This window comes from Cynocephalus volans, chromosome 16 (assembly GCF_027409185.1).
Source record: "Cynocephalus volans isolate mCynVol1 chromosome 16, mCynVol1.pri, whole genome shotgun sequence".
Taxonomy (NCBI): Eukaryota; Metazoa; Chordata; class Mammalia; order Dermoptera; family Cynocephalidae; genus Cynocephalus; species Cynocephalus volans.
The window spans coordinates 7,797,907-7,820,624 of record NC_084475.1 but is presented as its reverse complement, the minus strand read 5'-3'; the positions used below and the strand labels follow the sequence as shown (position 1 = coordinate 7,820,624).

At 56.5% G+C, this 22,718-nt stretch overlaps 1 protein-coding gene across 3 annotated transcripts; it reads right to left on the bottom strand.

The window, feature by feature from the left end:
• Positions 1 to 328: 328 nt before the first annotated feature.
• KCNH6 (potassium voltage-gated channel subfamily H member 6) lies at positions 329 to 21,466 on the bottom strand. 3 transcript variants are annotated; one of them, XM_063081067.1, is made up of 14 exons: positions 21,391 to 21,466; positions 20,634 to 20,864; positions 15,377 to 15,538; positions 15,070 to 15,275; positions 11,479 to 11,904; positions 9,713 to 10,112; positions 8,474 to 8,673; positions 8,095 to 8,347; positions 4,288 to 4,481; positions 2,595 to 2,685; positions 2,124 to 2,225; positions 1,832 to 1,994; positions 974 to 1,145; positions 329 to 613 (listed from the first exon to the last, which is right to left on the bottom strand). In XM_063081067.1, the coding sequence occupies exons 1-14, from the start codon at positions 21,464 to 21,466 to the stop codon at positions 329 to 331; spliced, it is 2,961 nt and encodes a 986-aa protein (XP_062937137.1). The 3 variants fall into 3 exon arrangements, with proteins under 3 accessions (XP_062937137.1, XP_062937139.1, XP_062937138.1); XM_063081069.1 differs by lacking the exon at positions 2,124 to 2,225 and having other exon boundaries at positions 2,601 to 2,685; positions 9,713 to 9,798; positions 9,958 to 10,112; XM_063081068.1 differs by lacking the exon at positions 2,124 to 2,225 and having other exon boundaries at positions 2,601 to 2,685.
• Between the last annotated feature and the right edge of the window lie 1,252 nt (positions 21,467 to 22,718).

The following is a 22,718-nucleotide window of genomic DNA, read 5'->3' as shown; positions in this document are numbered from 1 at the left end:
GCAGCCCAGAGCAAGCCTCTCACGTAGATCAGAAATTCTCCTTTCTTCAATGATTCCTCCATCCTATAAGTTACTTCCATGCCTGAGGGTCCCCCACCCTCCACCAGGCTTGTTGTCTAAATGGAGTCCCAGAGGAGGCTGGGAAAGGTCACAAGCCTCTTCACCTTTGCCATCCTAGGTCACGTGGGTCAGCAGTTTGTAACTACTCTAGCAGAATGGTTTTCAGAGGTCCGTCTTGGGGGCTGTCTGCCTTCCCCGAGATCCTTAACTCTCACCTCACCCACCTTCAATCCCTGCATGGTGTTTTTTATCTTGGGTTTCAGTGGCCCTAACTCCTTGCATATCCAGGATCTGAACCATGTCTCTGGAACTCCAGTTGCTTGGGAATAGTGCCAAGGTGTTCAGGGAGGGAAAAGAAGCGGGGACCACAGACCAGTCCCTGTACCTCGAGGGGATGCAGAGGTGAGACCAGGGGTGACAGGAGCCCCTCAGGCTTCTCCTGTTCTGAGGAAGGTGTCAGAGTTTTGTCCATTGCCATGATAGGGTGAGGCATCCTGGAGGAGGAATTCCTGTTCTTCGGTGTATATTTGTCCAAGTCACCATAGCTTGGGGTCTGGGAAGGGCAAAAAAGAGGGACGCACGCAGTGTGGGGAGTCCCCCAAGCCAGGCTGGAGGTTGATCTACCCTGACTTCAGGGATGGGAATGGGCAATAGCTGTACCTGCTCTTCCCACACCTCATGTCCTGTTGCCATTGCACCCGCTTTGGGGTCTGTGGTCACAATCTGGGCTTTGCCACCACCCTGTCCAGGCTGCCCTGTTATGACTCAAATCATAAAGGAGGACAGCAGAAGCGACGCCTGCTCTGGAGCCATAGAGACTCTGGGCCTAATGCCACACTGAGACCAAGTTGGGGATGGGGAAGACATACAGGCTGCCTCCAAGTAAGGCTCTAAGGCTTCCCTCACCTCTCACCTGTGCAGGGGGCAGCCTGGGCCCTGGACTCTGAGTCTCTGAGGCAGTAGGAAACAAGCCCAGGTCGTTGGAGGCAGGGGCTTCCAGAGTGTAGCTGGGGTGGCACTGGGGCACCGGCTGCTGAAGCAGCTGCAGGATGCGGCTGAGGTCTGAGGACATGCGAGACTCCAGCCTGCAAGACAGAACACCATGGTCAGGGTCAGGGTTGGCGAGAGCAGTTCAGGTCCTCAGGGCAGCTCTCAATTTTGCAGCCTGCATGCTGATCCTGCCAAATGGAATGGCAGCCTGGGGCCTACTGAAGGTATCTCCCTATTGGCATCCACAACCCCTACCCAAATTGCCCTTAGCACATCCCTGACCCTGATAACACCAGTGACCAGGTGCCAAGCACACATCATTCAGTCCTCCTAACAATGCTTTTACATGGGTATTCTAATCATCCCCATTTCACAGCAGGGCAACTTGAGGCTTGGAGCGGTTAAGTAACTGCTGGTTACTGAGCTAGAATTTGAACCCAGGACTGTTCTGTCCCTAAGCCCCTACTCTGCCACCACAGTCCTGCCATCCACGGGCCACAATCCCTTTCCAAGGGCCCATGGAATTTATTTCTGCACGTGGTTGTACCCCTCCCCCAAGAAGCTGTGTTGGCATGTTTACTGGGGGAAGCCATCCAAGGAATTGTGCTTAATGACATAGGACTACGGAGACCTGCAGAAAATGGGCCCGCCATTCTAAAACCCACCAGGCACCACCACATCAGTGATGTCTTGGAGCCACCAGGAGGGGGCACTCGTGCCTAGCCCACTGCTAGGTCTGCCCTCTGCAGCTGCCCCCAGCCCTGGCCCGCAAGACACTCACCTGTTCACCTGGGTCTGGAGCTGCTCCAGCCTGGAACCTAGCTCCTGACGCCAGCAGTCTGGGTCTCTTTGAGGGTTCAGGGGGCTGTGCTTTGGGGGCATTTGCTGCAGCAACTCAGGCCAGAGGCCAGATGTACCTGAGATGCTCAGGGAAGGGGCTGTACCTGAAGGAGGGAAAGAGCAGCCTGAACTCAATCTAGCTGGTTCCACAGGCCTGTCCCTTCCCAGCACAGCCCATATCCCTCCCCCTACCTGCCATGGGAACACAGGGTGTAGGGAGTGGTTCTCCTTACCTGGGTGCCCTGAAGCATGAGGTCCTGCCCCCATGGAGGTCTGGCTTCCAGGACCCAGGAAGCTGTAGCCCTGGGAGGGGAGCTGGGGACCAGCTTGGAGGGAAGCTGGCAGAGTGGGGACTTCTAGCCCTGGTCTCACTGCCCAGAGAGCTGCAGCCCAGTGGGTCCCCTGATGCCTTGGTGTAAAACCCAGGGGGCTGGCTGATATCCACCCCTGGGGGCAGCATTCCAAGCCCTCACTTTCTGGCTCAGAGGACACAGGCCATTAGAGTTGGGAGATTGGGGAGGAAGCAGGCAAAGCCCTCCAGCCCTGAGCCTAGGGAGGGGAGGGAGCCCTCTCTACTCATGGAAGGGCTAGGAAGGCCTCTTCCAAAGGGAGGCAGGATGGAAAGGACACAAGCAGGGACACAGGCTGGGCAGGGCCTGTGGGGTGGGGCTGGGAAGACACTGGTGTGAGCAAGGGCTGGCTTTGCTCACCTGACTGGTTGTCATTGAGGAAGAAGCCCTGATGATCTTGGCTGCCTGGAGCCTGTTGGGGTGATGACTGGAGACCCCCGTCTGCCTTGTAGGGAACAAGAGCATCAAGTAACAGGGTAACAGAGACCAAAGCTGGTCTGGAGCCTCTTTGTTCTTCCCTGCCTCCCCCCTCTCCCCCCCCGCAGCCTTTGTCACAACTAGGTAAGAAAATGGTGACAGGTGGCCGGGCACACCAGCAATGCTCTGGGCAGCTTCCTGCAGGTTCTCTCCTGTGACGTTGGGCAGGCAGGTGAACAGAGGCTTGGAGACAATGACCTTGACTTTGAACTGGGCAGCCATGTGGAGGTCTTGGGAGAAGGTGCCTTGAGCAGCCAGATTTGGGGTGGAAGGCAGAAGAGTTGCTCGTCCAGTCCCCCCTTTCCTGAATGCCCTGGTGCCCCCTCCCTCAGCATGGGCCAGTGGGGAGTTAGATCTGAGGAGGCTGGGTCTGGAACCCCTGATCCACTCAGGAGTTGCCCTCAGCAGTGTTCTTGGCAGCCCCCCTCCTGTTATCATGAGATGGGGGCACCTGGGGGCTGCAGATGTCCCAGGCTACAGAGACCACATCCCTCCTGCCCTGGTGTCCATCTAGGACACTTGGATGAGCACTTGGTCCCCCTGATGCCTCCCAGAAGCTGGGTCACCCCAGGGCAGGGTCCCTACTAGATGTTTCCTGTGCAGATCAGGTGGGAAGGGGAAAGACTAGGGGAGGGGGAGAGTAGCAGAGGGGACAGCATGGGGAGGGTTGTCCGCAGCAAGAAAACCTGCCTCAGCACTACCCTCCAGAAGCTGAGACTGAGGGTGGGGGTGACAGGGAAGGGAGGTGCCGAGGCTCTGTGCCCTGCCTTGGCCAATGTTCCCTGCCAGGCACACCCTCCCCTCCTTCCCACTAGCTGATTCCAGACCCTCTCCTGCATGAAGCTGCTTCTGGCACTCCCAGAGTCTGTACTGGCTGCCCCACTCCTTGGCAAGCTTGAGCTCTGCAAAAATTCGGTCTCTCCTGCACACCCTTGTGACTTCTTTGGTCATTTGATGGTGCAACTCTTTATTTTTCCTAAGTTGTTTTAATCTCCTCCACTGAGTGATAAGCTTGAGAGAAGAGACAGCTTTATCACTTCTTTACACCCCCGTGCCTGGCACCGTGAGCCCTCTGGATGGCATACACCCTCCTTTTCAGCTTGGGACAATACTGGGGAAATCCTGGCTTTGGAGTCAGATGAACTTGAATTCACATTTTGGTTCTGCCATTTACTAGCTATATGGCTTTGGCCAATTTATTTATCCTCTCTGACTGTGAGTTTCCTCATCTGAAAAATGGGGACCATAACACCATTTGCAAGGAGAGAACTAAATGAGATCACATAAAAGAAGCCCAGCACTTAGCACATAGACAGCTAGCCAATAAATGGTAGTTATCATCATACTTAGCATTATGTTGGCTGTGGTAGGCCTAGAAGAAATTACGGCCAAGGATGCAGGATGGGGTGGGAAAAAGGGTGGGGACCAGATGGGACCCCTTAGGGCTGGAACGGCTGCAGAGGGCAGACCTAGCAGCAGGCTAGGCCATGCCTTCCGCAGGCTGCCTGTGGTTACCATACTAGCTGGCTGAGAACCACCACCCACCCTGGCCCGCCCAGCCCAGACTCACGTCCCGCAGGTTGAAGGTGACCTCCAGCTTACTCCAGAAGCTGTCCGCGAAGGTAGGGTACATGTCCAGCACCTCCAGCAGGTCTGCCCGCTGGATCTTGTGCAGGTCGCAGTAGGTCAGAGCCCGCACATCTGCACTGGACTTGCCCGGCCGGGCGTGAAGGCTAACAGGCTCCCCAAAGATGTCATTCTTCCCTGCCAGCCAGAAGGGTTGGGGTTCCTCCAGGGTCTGGCTCCAAGTTCCCTTATGAGGAACCTCCCTAAGGGTTCCTTGACCACGAACTACCCCCCAATCCCCCTAGGACCCTGTCAGGCTGGGGTCTGGTGCTCAGGATCAAGCTCTGGGGACAGGACTGGATGTGCTGGCTGCAGGAAAGGAGGCAAGGTGGGGGGAGTGTACCCTCCCCCTGTCCTCTGAGCTCCACAGAGATCCATTCAGAGCCACTCCTGTCCCCAGCATGTGGGTCCAGGCCCCTCAGAACCATCCTCCACATCAAATCCCCCCTCCTTTGCCCACATTCTTTGGCACTGTCCCCATTCCCACCCAGGAGACAGTAGGCAGGAAGGGACACTAAAGTCTCCCTGCTCAACCTCTTCCTGCACTTTTCAGCCTGCTTTTGAAGCAGGGTACAGGGAACCCAGGGCCAGGAACACCTGGCTCCCCTAGGGCAGGGCCTGAGGCCTCTATCTCTTTGTCTTCCCATTCCTCATTGTGGAGCCAGGTAACCAGCATGGCCCTGGCAGGGGAAGCCTGGGGAAGTCACTCCCTCTCTCTGGATCTCAGTGTTTTCACCTCTAAAATGGGTATCACCCTATCTGTCTTGCCTACCCTACTGGGCTGTTCAGAGAAGCAGATAAGGTGATCTTTGAGAAAGTGCCTCAAAGGCCAGCCAGTTAGCATAGTTGATTAGAGTGTGGTGTTATGACACTAAGGTCAAGGGTTTGGATCCTTGTACCAGCCAGCCACCAAAAAAGAAGAAGAAGAAGAAGAAGAAAAGTGCCTTGAAAAGCCAGAGGTACCACACTATTTCAGTGGAGGGCACTGGGAAGACGGATGTCACGGGGTAGATGTGGGTGGATACTCAGGGTGTGTAGCCAGGATATTGGGCCCTCCTGGTGCCAGGTGCTGTGTTAACCACAGGATAGAAAACATGAATAAGATGCTATTCTACCCACAAGGAGCCCCCCAGATCCCTGCAAGATAGGCATATGAGCAGCCAACAAGTTTACAGCATGATCTATAGAACAGGGGAGAACCAGGAGATATGGGGCCATGGAGGAGGGAGGGCCTCCTTCTGCCAGGGTGGTTGGGGCAGGGAGTGGGGGGCTTACAGAGGAAGTGAAATGGAGGCTGTGTCAAGAGACTCAAGGAGAACTGGGCCTCCAGGAGAAAGGCAATCTGGGCAGAAGAAACAGCATGTGGCCAGTACTGCTCAGTCAGGGTTGGGGACTGGAGAACCTAGAGCCGGGGTGCCATGGACCATGATTGTTTTGACTCCTGCCCCCCAAGGGAAAGTGCAGCCCCCTCAGCCTGGCAACACTGCACAAGGAGCACTGATGGCTTAGCACAGACAGAGGGATGGATGGAGGCCAGAACATGCTCCCCAAGACAGCATGATCAGAGGTCATTCACAGAGGTGGGGACTGAGGGATAGAGAGCAAAGGGACTTGCCAGGGTCACCCCTGAAAGCCTGAAGCCTGAAATCTGGGCAGCATTATACGTGATGGTTTTCCAGTAGATGAAGGATTATGAGCTAATGTCTATTTATACTCAGGACAAAATGAGAGGATTTCATGTCTCTAACTGAACCTCAAATTGGACTAGCTTCTTAATTATTAATAATTATTATCCCTCCCACGTGGATGGCACTTCCAAGGTAGGCTGGGAGGGAGAGAAGGTCTCCTAGAGGAGCCTGTGTTTAAGCCAGACTTGAAGGGTGACTGGGGCCTGTCAAACAGAGGTGCAGGGTGGGGCACTCCAAACAGAGTGGCTGCACGTGCAAAGTCACAGAGGTATGACAGAGATGGGCAGATTTAGAGAACTATAAAGAGTTTGTATGGCTGGAGCATGAAGTACCAAGGAAGGGTGGCATGATTTAGGGTGGCCAGACTGGGGAGTGCTATGGTCTGAATGTTTGTCCCCTCTAAAGCTTATGTAGAAACTTAATTGCCAATATGGTATTTGAAAGGTGGGACTTTTAGGAGGTGATTGGATCATAAGGACTATGCTCTCATAAATGTATTAATCCATTCACGGAGTAATGGGTTAATGATTTAATGAGTTATCATGGGGGTGAACTGGTGGCTTTCTAAGGACAGCAAGTGAGCACATTAACAAGCACTCTCACCCAGGCTTTGCCATGTGGTACCCTGCATCACCATGGGACTCTGTAGAGTTCCCACCAAGAAGACCCTCAATAGATATGTTCACTGGACCTTGGACTTCCCAGCCTCCAAAACTGTAAGAAATAAATTCTGTTTCTTTACAAATGATCTGGTTTCAGGTACTCCGTTACAGAAAATGGACTAATCAGGGAGAACTGTGCAGGCCACACACAGGGGTTTACATTTGTCCCATGGATCATGGGAAGCCATCAAAGGATTTTGAGCAGAAGAGGAGTATGCACAGATGTGAACTTCAGGTCACCGGCAGGAGGTGGAAGATTGGATCATGGAAGTAGACCAGATGCAGGGCTGCGGGAAAGGAGCTTCTGACACCTGCCCGGGAAGGACATGATGAGGGCTAGAGCCAGACAGGGGCAGGGAGACAGTGTGGGACAGAGACGTATCAATGAGGGAAACAGAGAAGGGTTCTGCAGCTGACTGGATGGATGCTGGGCGGCAGGGCAGAAAGGGAGAAGGACGCTCCCTTGGCTGACTCCAGCCCAGGTGATGGTGTGTAGTGCCCAGGGATGGGGATGCTGGAAGGAGCTGCTTTTGAGGGAAGGTGACGGTTTCGGGTTGGGATATGTCAAGTTTGGTCTGCCTATGGAATATCAGGAAGAAATGGAGTACTTCTGTCTAAGAAGAGATTGGGGCCCGAACTGAGCTCTGGGGGTCCTTGTGGCACAGGTGGAGGCTGAGGCTGTGGGAGCAAGGAGCTGGCCCCAGTGAGGGTGTAGGGTGAGGAGAAGAGAGCAGAGCACCAGCACGTGGTCACCACCGACCAAGGGCAGGCCAGAGGGAGAGGAGTGGGCAAAGGAGTCTGAGGGAGACCTGTCTAGAGGGGGTGGAGGAAAACCAGGTCACAGAGACCGAGGAGAGTAAGGCTGAGAATCGAGGAGAGGACTCTGTAATGCTTAGAGAGGTAAAGTGACTTGCCCAAGGTCACACAGCAGGTACTTGGCAGAGGCTGCTTGTGACCCAAGGCTGTACACCTGCTCAGTGCCCACATACTTCCTCCAAAGAGTCCAGCTATCCCTGCAGCTGCACTGAATGAAACTGGGGTACCCAGTCAGGGCACCCCCCTCCACTCAAGATAGATCCTTGGACTGTCACCCTGAACTCCACAAGAGTGTTAGAAGGTAGGAAAGAGCCCGCCTGGACCTCTGAGTCAGACACACAGCCCTGAAATCCCTGTTTGGCCACAGCAGGAAAATGGGCAGACGCACGCCCATTATGGCAGAGGGTTTGTTTAAGGATTCAGTGAGCTGGAGGGAAAGTTCTCCGTGGCACATGCTCAGCATATGGCTGGTCAGTAAAAGGTGCAGCGATCCTCACTGGCAAGAGGATGGTCCAGGCAGGGCATCTCCAGCCCTCCCCACCCCCAATCCCTCAATACGAGCCCGGTCCACCCTGCCTGACCCACCTAGAATGGCCACGACCACGTCGTCGCGCAGAATCTCGATGGAGCCGCGGGAGATGAAGTAGAGCGTGGAGAGCACGTCGCCGAGGTGCACCAGCGTGTCCCCAGGCGGCGCGTGCGTGGTCTTGAACTTGACGGCCAGCGCGCGCAGGCAGCCCTTGCTGGCGCCGCTGAAGGCCGGGCAGTGCTGCAGCAGCGCGCGGTGCAGGTGCATGCAGATGTCGGCCTGCAGGCACTCGGGGAAGCCCTTCAGCACCTGCGAGGCGGGCGGCCGAGTCCAGCGGGGCGCGGCCGGGGGTGGGGTGGGGTGGGGGAGCGGGTGGGGAGGGCTCCGGGGGTGCCCAGGGCGTTACCCGCTGCCCACAGAGCGGCAGGGGCTCACCGCGTTCATGTCGATGCCGTTGGTGTAGGACCAGGCGTGCTGGAAGTAATCTTCGAGGCGCTGCCGCAGCGGGTTGGGGATCTGGTGGAAGCGGATGAACTCCTTGACGCGCAGCATCTGCGTGTGGTAGCGCGCGGTGCCCGAGTACAGGCGCTGGATGATGGCCGACACGTTGCCGAAGATGCTGGCGTACATGAGGGCTGGGGCGGGGCCGGGCGGTGAGCCCCACGCCATCCCTACCAGGCCGCACCACCCCAAGGCCTGCTCCAGGCCTCCTTCCCCCTGGGAGCCTCTTGGTGAGGGACCTCTCTGTCCAGGGAGAAGCCAGAAGTGCCCAGGGCAGTGGCAGGGCACATACGGGACAAAGTCCCCTGGGCTTCCTGCCTTCCTCCCACTGCCCTGTGCCTCTTGGCATTTTCCTGAGCCCAGAGGCCAAACTCCTGCAAACAAAGAACTAGGGCAATGGGATTTTTTTTTTTTTTTTTTTTTAGTTCAAGTTTGTTTTCAAGTTGTAAAAATACAATTAGGAGAATATTCTTGGTCTCTTGTTTTCACCCATTTATTTCTTGTTGTTTTTGTTTTTCTGGGCTTTCACATCTCTAAATACTCTGAACGTGAGAATTTAATCTACGTGTAAAATTCCACACTGCCTCTTGTGTTCCTAAACCAGGTGTCTTGGGAGGCAGGAGGCTCAGTGCAGGGACTGAGAGCAACACTGCCCAGGAGGAGCTGGCCATCTGGACTGGGATTGGGATTGGGGACTTCCTAGCTGTGTGCCCTCTGGCAAGTTAGGACCTTTGGTTCCTGCTCTGTAAATTGGGCTCATAAGGGAATGAAATGTGGGCTTCTGTGAAGCTTTTAAAGCAGTGTTTGGCAGGGCCGGCCTCATGGGCATGCAGCCTGCACAGTCCACTTGGCCTGTGTCAAGAACATTTGCTTTAATGCTCTGCTATCACTGTCTTGAAATTCTTAATAATTTTTTAACGAGGGGCTCTACATTTTCATTTTGCACTGGGCCCAGCAAACGAGGTAGCCGGTCCTGGTGCCTGGCTTATAGTGAGAGCTGTGTGGGAGTTAGATTCTGTGTATAACTGATGTACACATATGCAAAAATTCTTTGTGCTGCATACTTCAGATCAGCATACCGCATGCAATGGGACTGTATGTTATGCTGTATCCCATTACAAAACTCAAAATAGAATTGTATGGGTAAGACCCCTGGCATGACCTTGCACTCACAGCCAATGAGCATGACGCAGATAGAGAAGACCTTCTCAGAGTTGGTGTTGGGTGAGACGTTGCCGAAGCCCACGCTGGTGAGGCTGCTGAAGGTGAAGTAGAGGGCCGTGACGTACTTGTCCTGCACCGAGGGGCCTGAGGCTGGGTCACTACCATTGTAGCGCTTGCCGAGCTGCACGCCCAGGCTGTCCAGCCAGCCGATCTTGGGTTCCAGGTAGGGCCGCTCCACATTGCCGATGGCGTACCAGATGCAGGCCAGCCAGTGCGCAATGAGCGCAAAGGTGCACATGAGCAGGAAGAGCACAGCCGCCCCGTACTCAGAGTAGCGGTCCAGCTTCCGTGCTACACGCACCAGCCGCAGCAGCCGTGCTGTCTTCAGCAGCCCAATCAGGGTTGTGGTCTAGAGGAGCAGGGAAAGGACACTAGGAGGTCAGCCCTTGAAAGGGTGCACTCAGGCCTGCATTTGTTCACTTGTGCATATGATCACACAGTGATCAACAAACACTTACGGAGAACCTGCTCTGGGCCAGGCACTTGGCAGTGGGGCATCGTGTGGGCCCTCAAGGAGCTCTCAGCCTAAAACTCAAAATGGTGTTCTTGTTGCTAGGACAAAAGTCCAGCGGGAGCACGGAGGAAGGGGAGGTCAAGTCTGCAGAGGCAGGTCAGGGGAGGCTTCATAGAGGAGGTGACACATGAGCTGAGTCTTGAGAGACCAGGCACAGTCTCTAGGCAGACAGGAGGGAGAGGGAAAGGGCATCCCTGGCACAGGGAGCAGCACGAGCAGGGGCGTGGAGGTGTGAAGTGGCACAGCCCATGTGGGAAACTAAGCGTGGCACCGCAGCCTAGAGCATAGAGTGGGAGATGGCAGAGCAGTGAGAAAGGAGCCCGGGAAGGGGGACGGGGGCTGCTCTGTGGGTCTCAGGGTCTGTAAATGCCTTGGCTCTTATTCCGTAGGCCTTGGGGAACCATTGCAGGTTCTGAGGGGGCAGTGACAGGGTCAGGGAAATTATCTGAAACCGCTTTGACTGCTGTGTGGAGGAAGGGAGGCTAGCAGGTGTGGGGCTGGGGCAGAAGTGAGTAAGAAAGCCACTCAGTGTCCAAGCAGGGGTAGGGGGATGGAGAGGAGGGCAGACAACTCAGGATGGGTTTGCTGGGGGTGGGAGCAAGGGGGCTTGGGAGTCCCCTCTGGACAGGCTGGGCTGATTGGGGGTGTGACTGGGACCCAGAAGGCAGAGTTGATTTGAGTGGAAAGCTGACCCTGAGAAGACGGGGCAGGAGGACAAACTGGGGCTAGAAGCTATGAGAGGAGCTTGAAAATGCTCTCACGTCACCTATGAGAAGCAGAGTGGGCATAGTAAAGAGGCTGGGGAGCAGGAAGGGGGTCAGGACACATTGGGGCAACAGCCTGTCGATTCCCTTTTTAAGTCCAGGGTGAGTGTGGTTTAGAAGTCTCCCTGAGGGGCTGGGACTACAGGATCCTGTCCCAGAAGGGGCAGAATTCTGCTGGCAGCCTGCTCTTCTCACCTGGGCCTGCTCAGAGAGATGGGGCAGAGGGATGGCATCCAGGCTGGGGGCATAGCCTCAGCTGGTCCTTCTCCAGGGCTGGGAGATGACAGATGTCTGAGTCCCTCTTCCCACCTCCACCTGCTTTGGCAAATGTGCCCAATCCTAGGTACTCTCTGCACCCAGGGCTGTGAGGCAGGGAGGCCTCAGGGCTAGGGTACAGGGGACAGCCATGGCTCCTGGCCTGAGTGGGGTTTGCTCACCTCATCAGAGCCAGTGCGGAAGATGAGCAGGTCGAAGGGGATGGCAGCCACCATGTCAATGAGGAACCAGCCCTTGAAGTAGTGGACAGCGATGCGGCGGGGGTGGCTGACCACCTCGTCATTGGTGTTGACATAGGTAGTGCGGAAATTGATGACAATGTCCACGACAAACATAATGTCTACGATGAGATCCACCACGGTGAGTGGACTGCAGGTGTAGCCGCAGGCCCCACGCTGTGACTGGTCCTGGTTGCTGAGCAGGAAGGCGGCTGAGTAGGGCGTGAAGACAGCCGTGTAGATGACGAGCAGCAGGATGAGCCAGTCCCACACGGCCTTGAAGGGGCTGTAGTGCAGGATGGTCCCACGGTGGATGCGCGGCGCCTGCAGCTTGTACTCTGGCAGCACGTCTGCTCCCAGGGACAGGACCTGGGGGTGGGGCATGGGTGGTCAGTGGGGGGTGGCCACTACTGGTGACACAGGTCTAGGGCGGGTGAGGCCTAGGAAGGGATAGGTGGGAGAGGGTGAGGACAAGGCTGTGAAGGGCAGAAGGGAAGAGGGAAGGATGGATGGGGGGATGTAAGTGGAGTTAAGTTCCTGAGGGAGGAAGTGCCGAGAGAGGAAGTGGGGTACAGGAGGAAGGGTGCAGCTCTGTCCCATGTTGATCACAAGTTTGAAGCTTATAATCTCCCACAGAAACAGGCCATCCTGGAATGGGTGGAGACAGGGCAGGAGAAGGCCAGGCCCGGGGTCATCTGTGGACATGTTCCAGAGAAGAGCCCAGATTGAGGGGGTAGCTAGGTGGGCCAATCCTCTCTGATAGGCTTGGGAGGCCCCCTGTGGTTGGGGTTCCTGATGGGGACAGTTCATCCCCAAAATAGCCTCCTTATTCCTGAGGATCCTGGGGAGGCTGGACTAGTGAGGGTCCTCCTTGGGTCAACTCTCAGAACCTTCCACGGAAAGAGTCAAATTTGGGGTTGTGGTAGCCAATCTGGATCCTTGACAGGTCCTGGGCACCAAGGGGCCCCCCACTTCTTCACACATGTCAAATGCGGCTTTTGAATCATTACATTCAGCTGAGCCCCTGCCCTTTGTCCCTCCCACCCCTGCCTCCAAGATTATGGCCAACACAGGACCACTAGGGCCCAGCGCAACGTGCTAGGCTCTGTCCAGCTGCCAACAGGAGAAACAGCTGGGGCATTAGGAAGGGCATGGGTTTTGAGGCCAGTGTTCCCAGGCTGCATCCCAGATCTGATATTTGCTATATGCATGCCTTGGGGAAAGTTTTATAACCTCTGTGAGCCTCAGTTACCTCATCTGCAAAATGGGATAACAAAGGGCAACAGACTTCATGCGGTTGTTGTGACTGAACTATTTGTATCTAGATGGCACATGCTACTCTACACGGTAATTCCTCCTCCAGCCTCCTGCTCCCTTATCCTGGGTCAGACCCTGCTCCAACAAGGATAGAGCCCGAGGGGTGTCCCACTGATGGGGTCTGGTGGATGGTTCTGATAAGAAAATCTGCAATGTAAGGTTGTGACTTTGCAAACCAGATCACTGAACAGATGGGATCACATCAAAGGGCTGGTTTCAATCAGAGTGTCCTTGATCTGACATCCAAACTCTTGGCAGGAGTCACAGCGTCCCCATGCTGCAATGACCTCCTGCTCAGCCTTCAGGCCTCGGATCATCCTTCCCCTCTCCAGGAAGCTCCCTCTGACTGTATATCAACCAGGACCCTCTTTTTCAATTTTCTCCCTGCCCCTGGGTATACCCCTGACCTCACTGTCCACCGCACTATAAGCTTGGTGAGCCTCAATTTCCTTGCCAGGCCACTCATCCCTGTGCACCCAGCACATGGACTTCTGACTGCAGCAAACTGAAAGGGCACTGAATGCTTGAACTCTGATCCAAAGGAGCTGTGCCCTCGTGCCCATGACATCAGAGCTGCTCCCCCTCCTTCCCGGGGCTGCTCAGGACCCACCAAGATGAAACACCAAGCATATGTCACTGCCAGGACCTCCCCTAGCCCTGTCTGTGGGGAAGTGGTGGCGGGGGGTGGTTTCCAAGTCTGCTGAGAGGAGAGTGCCGGGTTCCTCAGCTCCTCACGGCCCACAGACAGGGAAGCCATCTCCCCGCCACACTGACTCCGTTGTCTCCCACTGCCTCCAAGGCCAGCATGAGAGCCCTTCTATGGCAAAGTCCACCCTGCCCAGTGTCACCCAGAGCTGCAGTGCCATCAGGATATAGGGGCTCCAGCGTGAAATCCTTCTGGGCCCTCTAGGCCCTTTGAGTTCTGGAGAAGGCCAACGTGACTTCCCTGTTCTGGCCAGGCAAGCACTCTCCTCTGAGCTGTCTGGCACTTCCCCCCAGTTAGGACCCACGTGGTGGTGGGGTAGTGAAGTCAAAAGGGACTGGGGTGGAGCAGGACAGGAAAGGCAGGTTAGGTGGGAGCAGGTACCATGGGTCCCAGCCAGGCCTGTCAGTCTTCAAGGTCAATTGTCCAATCCAACAGCCTCCCATCATGGCAGCCACCACCAGCAGCACCACCCTAAGAGGCCCTGGAGTGAGCGGCCGGGGGGACTTCCCAGGGTCAGGCCATTGGGCCACTCTGCCTGACCTCAAAGGGCTTCAGATGAAAAGGGGCAGGGAGGAAAAGAGCTGCTCCCTGGCCCCCCATGAAGGGACAGCCCCAGGGAAGCTGGGGGCTCCTCCCATGCTCTGCACCCCCTTGCTCAGCCCTGGCCTAGGCCCCTCTCCATGGCCTATAGCTTCGTCTGCCTCCTTTATGTCAAGTGGGTCTCAGGGACCATTTAATCCAACTCTCTCCTCCAGATGAGAGCCCTTAGGGCCAGAAGTAGGGGGGAAATCTCTTGACCAAGGTGACACAGAGATTCAACACCAGCACCCTGGTCACTGGAGCCTTGGGCAGAGCTCTTTGCATTTCCCTCTGGAATTGTCAGGCCGTCAAGCCCCATGAGAAGGGACAGTGGGTTTAGCTGAAACAGAGGACCCAGGAAAGTTTGCCTTGGGCTGGCCAAGGAGGGACTGCAAGGGGAAAGGGATGCCAACCCCACCCCACCTCTGCCCGGCATGCAGGAGGATCCTGTGTGTGTGTTGGGGTGGGGGGCGGCTGTCATCTCCAAGACAAGGGGCAGGATCAGGACTGGGGGCTTCCCACCATCCCTTCTCCTCCTCTCTGTGTGGCCCTGACACATCCCCTCTTAGCATCTCCTTGCCTGAGCCTTGGGCAGGCCCCATGGTGGAGCAGGCCTACATAGTGGCCTGTGTCCTCCCAACCCTCCAGGCCTCCCAGGCCTAGGAGGTGGCACTACTCACAGGCCCTGCTGACCCTGAACTCTCCTGGCTCCAGGAGCTGGTCATCAGGGCCATGGCCTGAGGGCAGGTCTTTAGGTCTGAAGAATCAGACTCAGCAGGATAGGAGGCCTGGGGCTCCCACTAGACACTAGGGAGTTGGACAAGCAGGATCTCTCTGCTGGTCAAAGCCTCGGAAGAGTCCAGGTGTAGGGCCTGGGAGGGGACCCTGGAGGCCTGGCACAGCCCTGCCCACCCTGTCGTGCAGGCCCGCACCTGGGTGACCTTCTCAGTGACGTTCTGTGTTCGCTCTACCACCTTGTGGGGTGCGATGATCTCAATCTCCGTGGAGGAGCTCGAGCGGTGCTTCTCCAGGTTGAACTCCACGAAGTTGAGCGTGAACTGCGGGATCTGGCTGATGGTCCTGTACTTGCCCCTGCCCGTGCCAGGCCCCTGTCCACCCGGCCTGCTGTGAGAGCCCTCTGAAACCAGGGCCGGGGTCAGAGCAGCCAGGGCAGAAGCCCAGCTGCTCCACCTGTTACCCCCACCTCACCTCTCCCACCGTCACCTGCACCCGCCTCACCAGAGCCCAGGAAGCTCTGGGACAGCAGGCGCTGGGACAGGCTGCGGCTGCTCCTCTTGGCCAGGAGCTGGGCCAGGTCCTCGAAGTTGAGGATAAACATGATGACAGCTCCGTCCTCATTCTTCACGGGCACCACGTCCACCAGGCAGCGGAGGCTGGAGGCTGCAAACACCATTAGTGGGGATGGGGGGTGGTCCCTGAAGGGGTCCCCTCCTGCAGTGACCAGGCATGGCAGGGGCCTGGGTAAAGGTCAAGTTAAGAGCAGCCATTGGGTGAAGAGGTCTGCACAGTGACCAGAGCTATTGGGCAGAGGGTGGGTGAGGCTGCCCAGCAGGTGTCCACCCACAGGGCAGAGGTGGGGAGAGCAGCTAAGCTGCTCATTAGGAGATAATGTAGCATCAGACCCAAGTCCACGCTTGGCCCTCAGCTCAGAGCTTAGCTTCGAGGTTTGCTTCTGCTGTAATTAAAGCCGAGCAGATGGGGGTGGATTAAATGGGGAGGTGAGATCGGACATTGTACCCCCGTGTAGCTCTGGCTGGCCCCAGGCTCAGCTCCTATATTTCCATCCCACAAAGATGCCCTGTGCCCCAGATGCTGGAAGGAACTCATTGAGAACACACTCAGTGCTGGGCACTGAGCCAGGTGGCACATCAGGCCTCAGGAGGTCCTTGGGGGGCAGGCGTAGACCCCTCTCCTGCAGATAAGAGACAGGGGTTCTGAGAAACTGACTTACTGGGGCTGGGAGGGGATGGAGGCAGGGACCCCTGGGCTCTCAGCACACTACAGCTTGGAAAAGGGAAGGGACTTGTCTGGGAGGAGGGTACTGGGGTGAGGGCCAGGTTGCTGCTCTGGATCTGGGAGGAGTTCGGGGTCCCAAGGCAGAGGCTAGGACCAGGAACAGGCAAGACAATGGCCTGGGGGCCAGAGAAGGAGGGAGAGGGCCACGTGCCAGCAAGCCAGTCCCCTCTTGCCACTCTCTCCCCTTTTCTGGGCAGCCCAGACCCAGCTGTTAGCCCCACTATGGCACTCAGGCTACAGTCTCTGCCCCACTCTCTCTGCTTCAGGGTCTCACCATAGGCCCCACTGGTGGATGGAACAGTACCAGCTAAAATGCTGCATACCCATAGAGCCCAGCCTGTGGGCATGCTCCCTGAGAGCCTCCTGACCATGGGAATCCTATGTCCCTCAACTTGAATTGCTAGTGGGTGTCAGGCCCAAAGGGCCTGATCCTAAGGGACAGGGGCCTCAGGTGACCACGCAAAACAGAAGGCAGAGCTGCACTCACTGAGGGTTTGGGGCTCCGGTTTGTTGACTGAGTGAATGAAAACACGTGTGTAAACGTGAGCAGACACAGGCAGCAGGGCTGGTAGGGGTATTGCTACTTTGAAGACCACCAAAATCACTCTTCCCCAGACTTCCTATTTGTGCTCACTTCCCTTGGCCCCTCCTCACAGCCATCAGAGCTGGGGTGCAGGTGAGCCGTCCCCATCCTCCCTTCCACTTTCCTCCTGGGGCAGGAGTCTCTCGGATCAGATTTCTGACTCCCAGACACCAGGCAGCCATCTGCCAGCTGCTGCCCAGGTTCAGGGGAGACATCTACACCAGGAGAGACTGTCCGCTGGCCTGGCTTGACCCACTCCTGGACTTCCAGTTCTATAAGCCCTGACTCCCAGGCCAGAGCTTGTCATTCTTGTCAGCCTGCGACATGGTGAGGCTTGGACACTAGGACCTAGCCACGAAGACTCCTTGGCCAGCAGTCTAGGACACTGCCCCCAAAGCCAGACTATATCCTTAATCTCTCTGGCACTGCAAAGATTTGGCCTGACAGGCGGCAGAGCTGGGCAGAGGGGCAGCGCCTCCAGACTCTCCAGGCTGCAGGGGGCAGCCAAGACCCGTCCTGAAAGTGGCTGCACCCACCAATTGATGCTATTGGAAAATTGATGCAGTTGGAAAACTGTGGCTGGGAATGGACAAGACCAGCCCATCATAGCACTAAGGGCATGGAGAGGATTGGTGCCTGACCCGCATGCCCCACCCTCACGCTTGTTGCCGGTGGGGTAGGCAGACAGGAGGCTGTGAGAATTTGAAAGTCCAGAGCATTCTCTCTCCTGCCCCAGGCTGTCCTTGCTTACACCGGCTCAGAGCCCACAAGTAACTCTGCCTGGGTGACCAGAGGGGGTGCATGCATTGCCCTAGGTTGTGCCCAGAAATGGCAGTGTTCTATGCTCTTGCCCTGTCCCTGGAGGAGGAGTCACAGTCTCTGTCTGTTTCTCCCTTCCAGGGCTCCTCCTGGCACCCACCTCTGACCAAGGGCAGCAGGTTTGTCTGGTCCCTGGGACGCCCACTTCTCTCTGCTCTTCTCTCTCGAATGTGTGTGCTCTTCCTTCAGGTGCTCGTCCTCACACCCAGTCCCCACTCTGGCCCTAGTCCTCTTCTCCTCACAGCCTCCTGGCTGTCTTTCACCCCATCTTTTCACTCACACCCCTTCCCGCAGAGTGGTGAGCCTTCAGGGAGGAGCTGGTGCTACAAAAAGCCGTCCCTGGGAGGGTGGCTGCTCCGTGTCACCTCCCAGTTTGGTCCCCCTGGCATTCATGAGTGAGCATGCAGAAGACACAGACAGTGGCCCCGTGCCCTGTCCTCCTCATCCAGAGCTGAGGACTGGAGAAGCCCCTGGCCTCCTCTAGTCTGGCTTGGGGATTAGGGGGTGCTCTGGTTTGGGATCATCAGAGAAGAGGACCTGGCAAAGGGTGGCAGGGTTGGCAGGTACCCAGGGGGGACAGGGGTAGGGGTGGAGGGCTCCAAGTGCTCTCCATCCTTCCCTCCAGACTATTGGTTCTAGTCCTGTGACAGTCCCCATTCCTCCTCATTTGTGAGGTTCTCCCTTTTCCTAGCCAAGGCAGGTAGAGGAAAGCCAATTTCTCAGGGGGTTCTGAGCTCTGTCTCATGCAGTAATTTTTGCCAAGTGCTCTGGCCTCTTTGAGCCCAACTTTATGCAGCTGCACAATATGGAGATAAAAGAATACAGACCCTCCACTTTGACTTTGAGAATTTTCAGTGGATTACCCCCTTTAGAGGGAAAGAGGATTATAAATAAATCAGCTAGAGATCCGTTCAGGACCCCTTCCCACCTCCCTGGTGTCGGAGGTGGGAGGGAGAGGACATATTGACCTGAGGAGGGAAGAAATCACCATTAAGATGCCCCGGCAGGACTGTAAGATGTATGTAGCTATGATAAAGAAGCGATCATGTGGTCAGAGTGGACCATAAGATGAAAAGTTATCTGAGCGTGACATCCTTCCCTTAAGGTAATGCAGGCCAGGAAGCTTCTTTTTCTGGTTTCAGGCCAATTCCAGGAAGGTCCAGGTAGTCAAAGACTTGAGCAACAGGACAGGGAAGAGCCAAGGGCAGGATGGGAGCACACTGGGATTTATAGGGCACCAGGTGTGTGAGTTAGTTCCCATTTTCACCCAGAGCCAGCTTCCTAGAGACCAGGTTCACTTCTGATAGCTGAAGGACCCCAGCAGGGTTCTGAAGATTTGAGTTCTGATCTAAGGGGGCCAAGGCCTGGCCTTGACCTCCGCCCCTTGCAGGGTGCTGAGGGGCCCCATCAGCCTTAATCTGACATCCCTAGGAGTCTGGGATCAGCCCTCACCCCTCTGAGGCCCCGGTAGAGCTCTGGGGTCAAGGAGAGGGACAGAAAGGACCTGTTGCTTCCCCTCTCATCTCCTCCTGTCCCATCCTGTTCCCCCAGGACCCTTCTCACTCCCTTGACTGTCACCTCCTCCCTGAAATGATGTGAGAAGGTGAGGTCACAGCTTTTTAAAATATTCTGACTTCATTAACCCTGTGAGTACTGCTAAACTAATCCGGATTCTTCCCAGTCCCCTAATAGCTACCCCTGCCGGCTCTACTTCCCACCTGCTACTCACTCAGGTGGCAGCAGCAAACAGCCAGGACCTGCCCAAGAAGCCCCCCAGAAGCCTGTAAACACACACATAGGTATGCACACACACACACACACACACATGCTCATATTCACATTTATGCATGTTCTGCACACACCCCAAGCCCCTGGAACTTGGGCTCTCAGTACCCCTCAGTCCCAGTCCAAAAGCACCTGCCATTTATCTGCACTCAGGTGGCCCTCATGCCTGCCTTCCCTCTTTTGGGGGCTTTCTTCCCCAAAGGTCCTGCCTCTAAGCACAAAGGGAGTTGGGGTCCTTTCTCCCCTGTGGGATTGCTCAGAACAGACATCTCTGAAGGGGGAATCCAGAAACTTGAGCTCAAGACCAGTTTGGACCTGAGGAGTGGGATCTTGGGCAAGTCTCTTCCATGTCCTTGAAACGAAGGGATTTATCTAAGCCTGTGGTTCCTCAACTTGGCAGAACCTCAGACTGCCAGGGAGATTTTTCCAAATACATCTGCTTGGCCTCATCTCACACTTTCTGAGTCAGCCTCTCTCTAGGGCAGGTGTGTTTTGGAAAACACGCCCCAAGGAATTCTGATGCAGAACCAGGTTGGGAGGCCATTGATCCAGGAGATTTCCAAGGGACTTTCAGGCTCTGATCCTAGTTCCCACTCACTCCCCGTACTCCATGTCCAGTGGGGACCCCACAGTGCTGGGGGGAGGATCCCAAAGGGCTGCTGAATTCTTTGTCCTCGGCCCCTGACCTATGCTTCTGTTCTGCTTGCAGTAAGCTCAGGCTGGCACTAACAACCCAAACTCCATCTGGATAAGCCTCCTGGTCTGGGCACATTCCAGGCCCTATCTCCCCAAAGAGCTGGGACTGGATGAGCCAGGCCCACCCCTCTTTCCCAGCCAGCAGTCCCGATGCCTTGCCTGGCCACAGAGGCCTTGAGAGGGTGACTCCTCCCCTAATCCCCAGAGCAGACGGAGATGAGGGAAGGTTAATTTCCGTCCCAGCTGCCTGACAGCTGGGGCTGACAGTGACAGAGTGGATAGCCAAGAGACAGGGGACATGGGGGAGGGATGGTGGAGCAGGAGGCTCTGCCCCAGGCCAGGACGAGTAGGTGGCACAGCCTGGTCCCTCACCTCTGAAAAGGACCTCAGAAGGCATCACATACAATGCCCATTGCTGCTTCCTCCTACAGATGAGGAAACTGAGGCCCAGAGAGCAGACAGGTTATGTCCAGGCCCTTTGTTCCCTGGTTCCCTTAATGCCCTCCCCAAGGCCACTCTAGCTGGACAAGCCACTCATGCGTGCCCAACAGAACCTCTGGCCTGAGCGCGCCTCACCATCCTTGCGGTAGTAGAGGATGTCCACCTTGCACTCCTCGGCCCCCAGCAAGGCCTGTGCCAGGCGGGACATCGCACTGCTCGGGGTGTTGGGGCCTGTGAGGAAGTCGCAGGTGCACGGTCTCTGCATCACCTCCACTCGGGAGTAGCCGAAGAGTTCGCAGAAGCCGTCGTTGCAGTAAATGATGGCGCAGTTCTCCATCTGAGCATTGGCGATCAGGAACTTACGACCTGGGGTGAGAGGTGGGAGGAGGGAAGAGGGAAGACCATGGCAGCCAGGACTGGGCAATGGAGAGAAAGATAGTAGAGTCTCTTGGGGCAGGGAGGGAGGTTTAGATGCAGGAACAGGGACGTGACCAGATGGGGTCAGGCCTGGGAGAGCTCCTGGGAAGACTGGGGTGGCCAGGGCCAGGAGGTGAAAGGAGGGAGTCCAGGAAACCTCCGGAGGAAGGCAGGGAATGGGTGGGGAGCAGGGCAGCGACTAGAAGGGAGGTCAGGGCTTGGGTCGCCTAGAAAACAGCTGTGTGGGGAGGAGGGAGAGGCTGCTTTTTGCCCCTCCTGCTCCAGAAGCGACGACATTTGAGGCAAGAGGGGTTGGAGGAGAACATCATCGGGACATCAAAGCAAAGGATTCTGCCTTCAGCATCCGGCTCCCCGCTCCCCGCCCATGCCCCATTAGACGTTAGTAAAGGGTCCAGCCCCTCCTGCCACCCAAACGGGACTGCAGATTGTCCCCTGCCCCAACACAAACACTCACTCTGGCCCTCGAACTTGCGGATGATGGTGTCCAGGTAAGTGTTTTGGGGCGCGACGTGGCCCCTGCGGACTGGCATCTTTCGGCGGTGGGACCCTGCCCGGAGCCACCAGCGCCCCCGGCTCACTGCGTCTCCGCCTGTCCTCGGGCTCAGCGGCGTCGGGCTCCGGGTGGGCGCCGCCCCCGGGGAGGGCGGCCGGTCTCCGTGCCCCGCCCGCCCGCCGGCGTCTGCCCTGCCCGGCCCTCCCCGGCCCTCCCCGGCCCGCAGCTCCCGCGCCTCCTCCCCTCCGCACCTCCCGGGAGCTGTCCGCGCCGCGGTGCTGAAAGAGGCCGCGCGCCGGCGGCCGGGCGGGGTCCGCCGGGCTGGGGGCAAATCCTCGATGGGACAGGGGCGGGGCCCTGAATACCAGGGGGCCGGGAGGGGCGGGGCGGGGTGGGCGTCCAGGGCCTGAAGGTTTTTCTGAGGAGCTTCTGCTCATGTCCCAGTGGTCAGTGGTCTCGGCACCTCTCGGACCCCTCCCAGTACTGAGGGGCAGTCTCCTCTCCCAGTGCAGGGGAGTCTCCCAGGCGGGGAAGGGCGCAGGCAGAAGAGGTTGTTAGGGGCATTAGGTAGTCTTTTGCTGAAGGCTTTCTCTGACCCTGGCAATGGTACTGGCAGTCCTCTTGCCCGCCTCTGACAAGTGCCCTCCCGCTGAGCCCATGCAGAGCTTCTGGTGGCAAGCTCAACCAGGACCTGGGAGGATGGGGTAGGAGCACACATGAAGGTGTCCAAAAAATATGCAATAAGGTGCCTCCTTCAGAGGCCCGAGAGCTCTTAGCATACAGGCGCAGGTTAAAAGGAGAACAGATTTAAAACCACCTATTAGCAAGTGACCACTGATAAAAGTGCCTGAGAACTGATTGAAAATGAACACACTAGAAGCAGCAGATGGGGGCGGGGTGAGGTTTATTGAAAGAAACTTTTTGGAGAGGAGGGGGAGAAGGGGACCACCTATCACTGAGCATCTTGGTGGACTTGGAACTTTGCAGAGGGTTCAGCGACCAGTTTTGAGCCAGGCCTTGGAGGGCAAGTATTCAAATGAGGCATGCACCTCCAGCAAAGGCCAAGGTCATGCAGAGGGGCTGAGCTGGGGAGAGGTGAGGTTGGAGAAAAAGGGTAACTGATAAAGACCCTCAGATGCTATTTTGAGCATCTAGATTTAATTGATGGACAACCAAGTTCTTAAGCAGTTAGATATGAAGGAAATATTCTGGTGAAATAAACTTTACAATGGCGGGGGGTGGAAGAGGACAGACAAGGAAGCTCAGCGTGGTTTTTGCTGGAGTCCAGG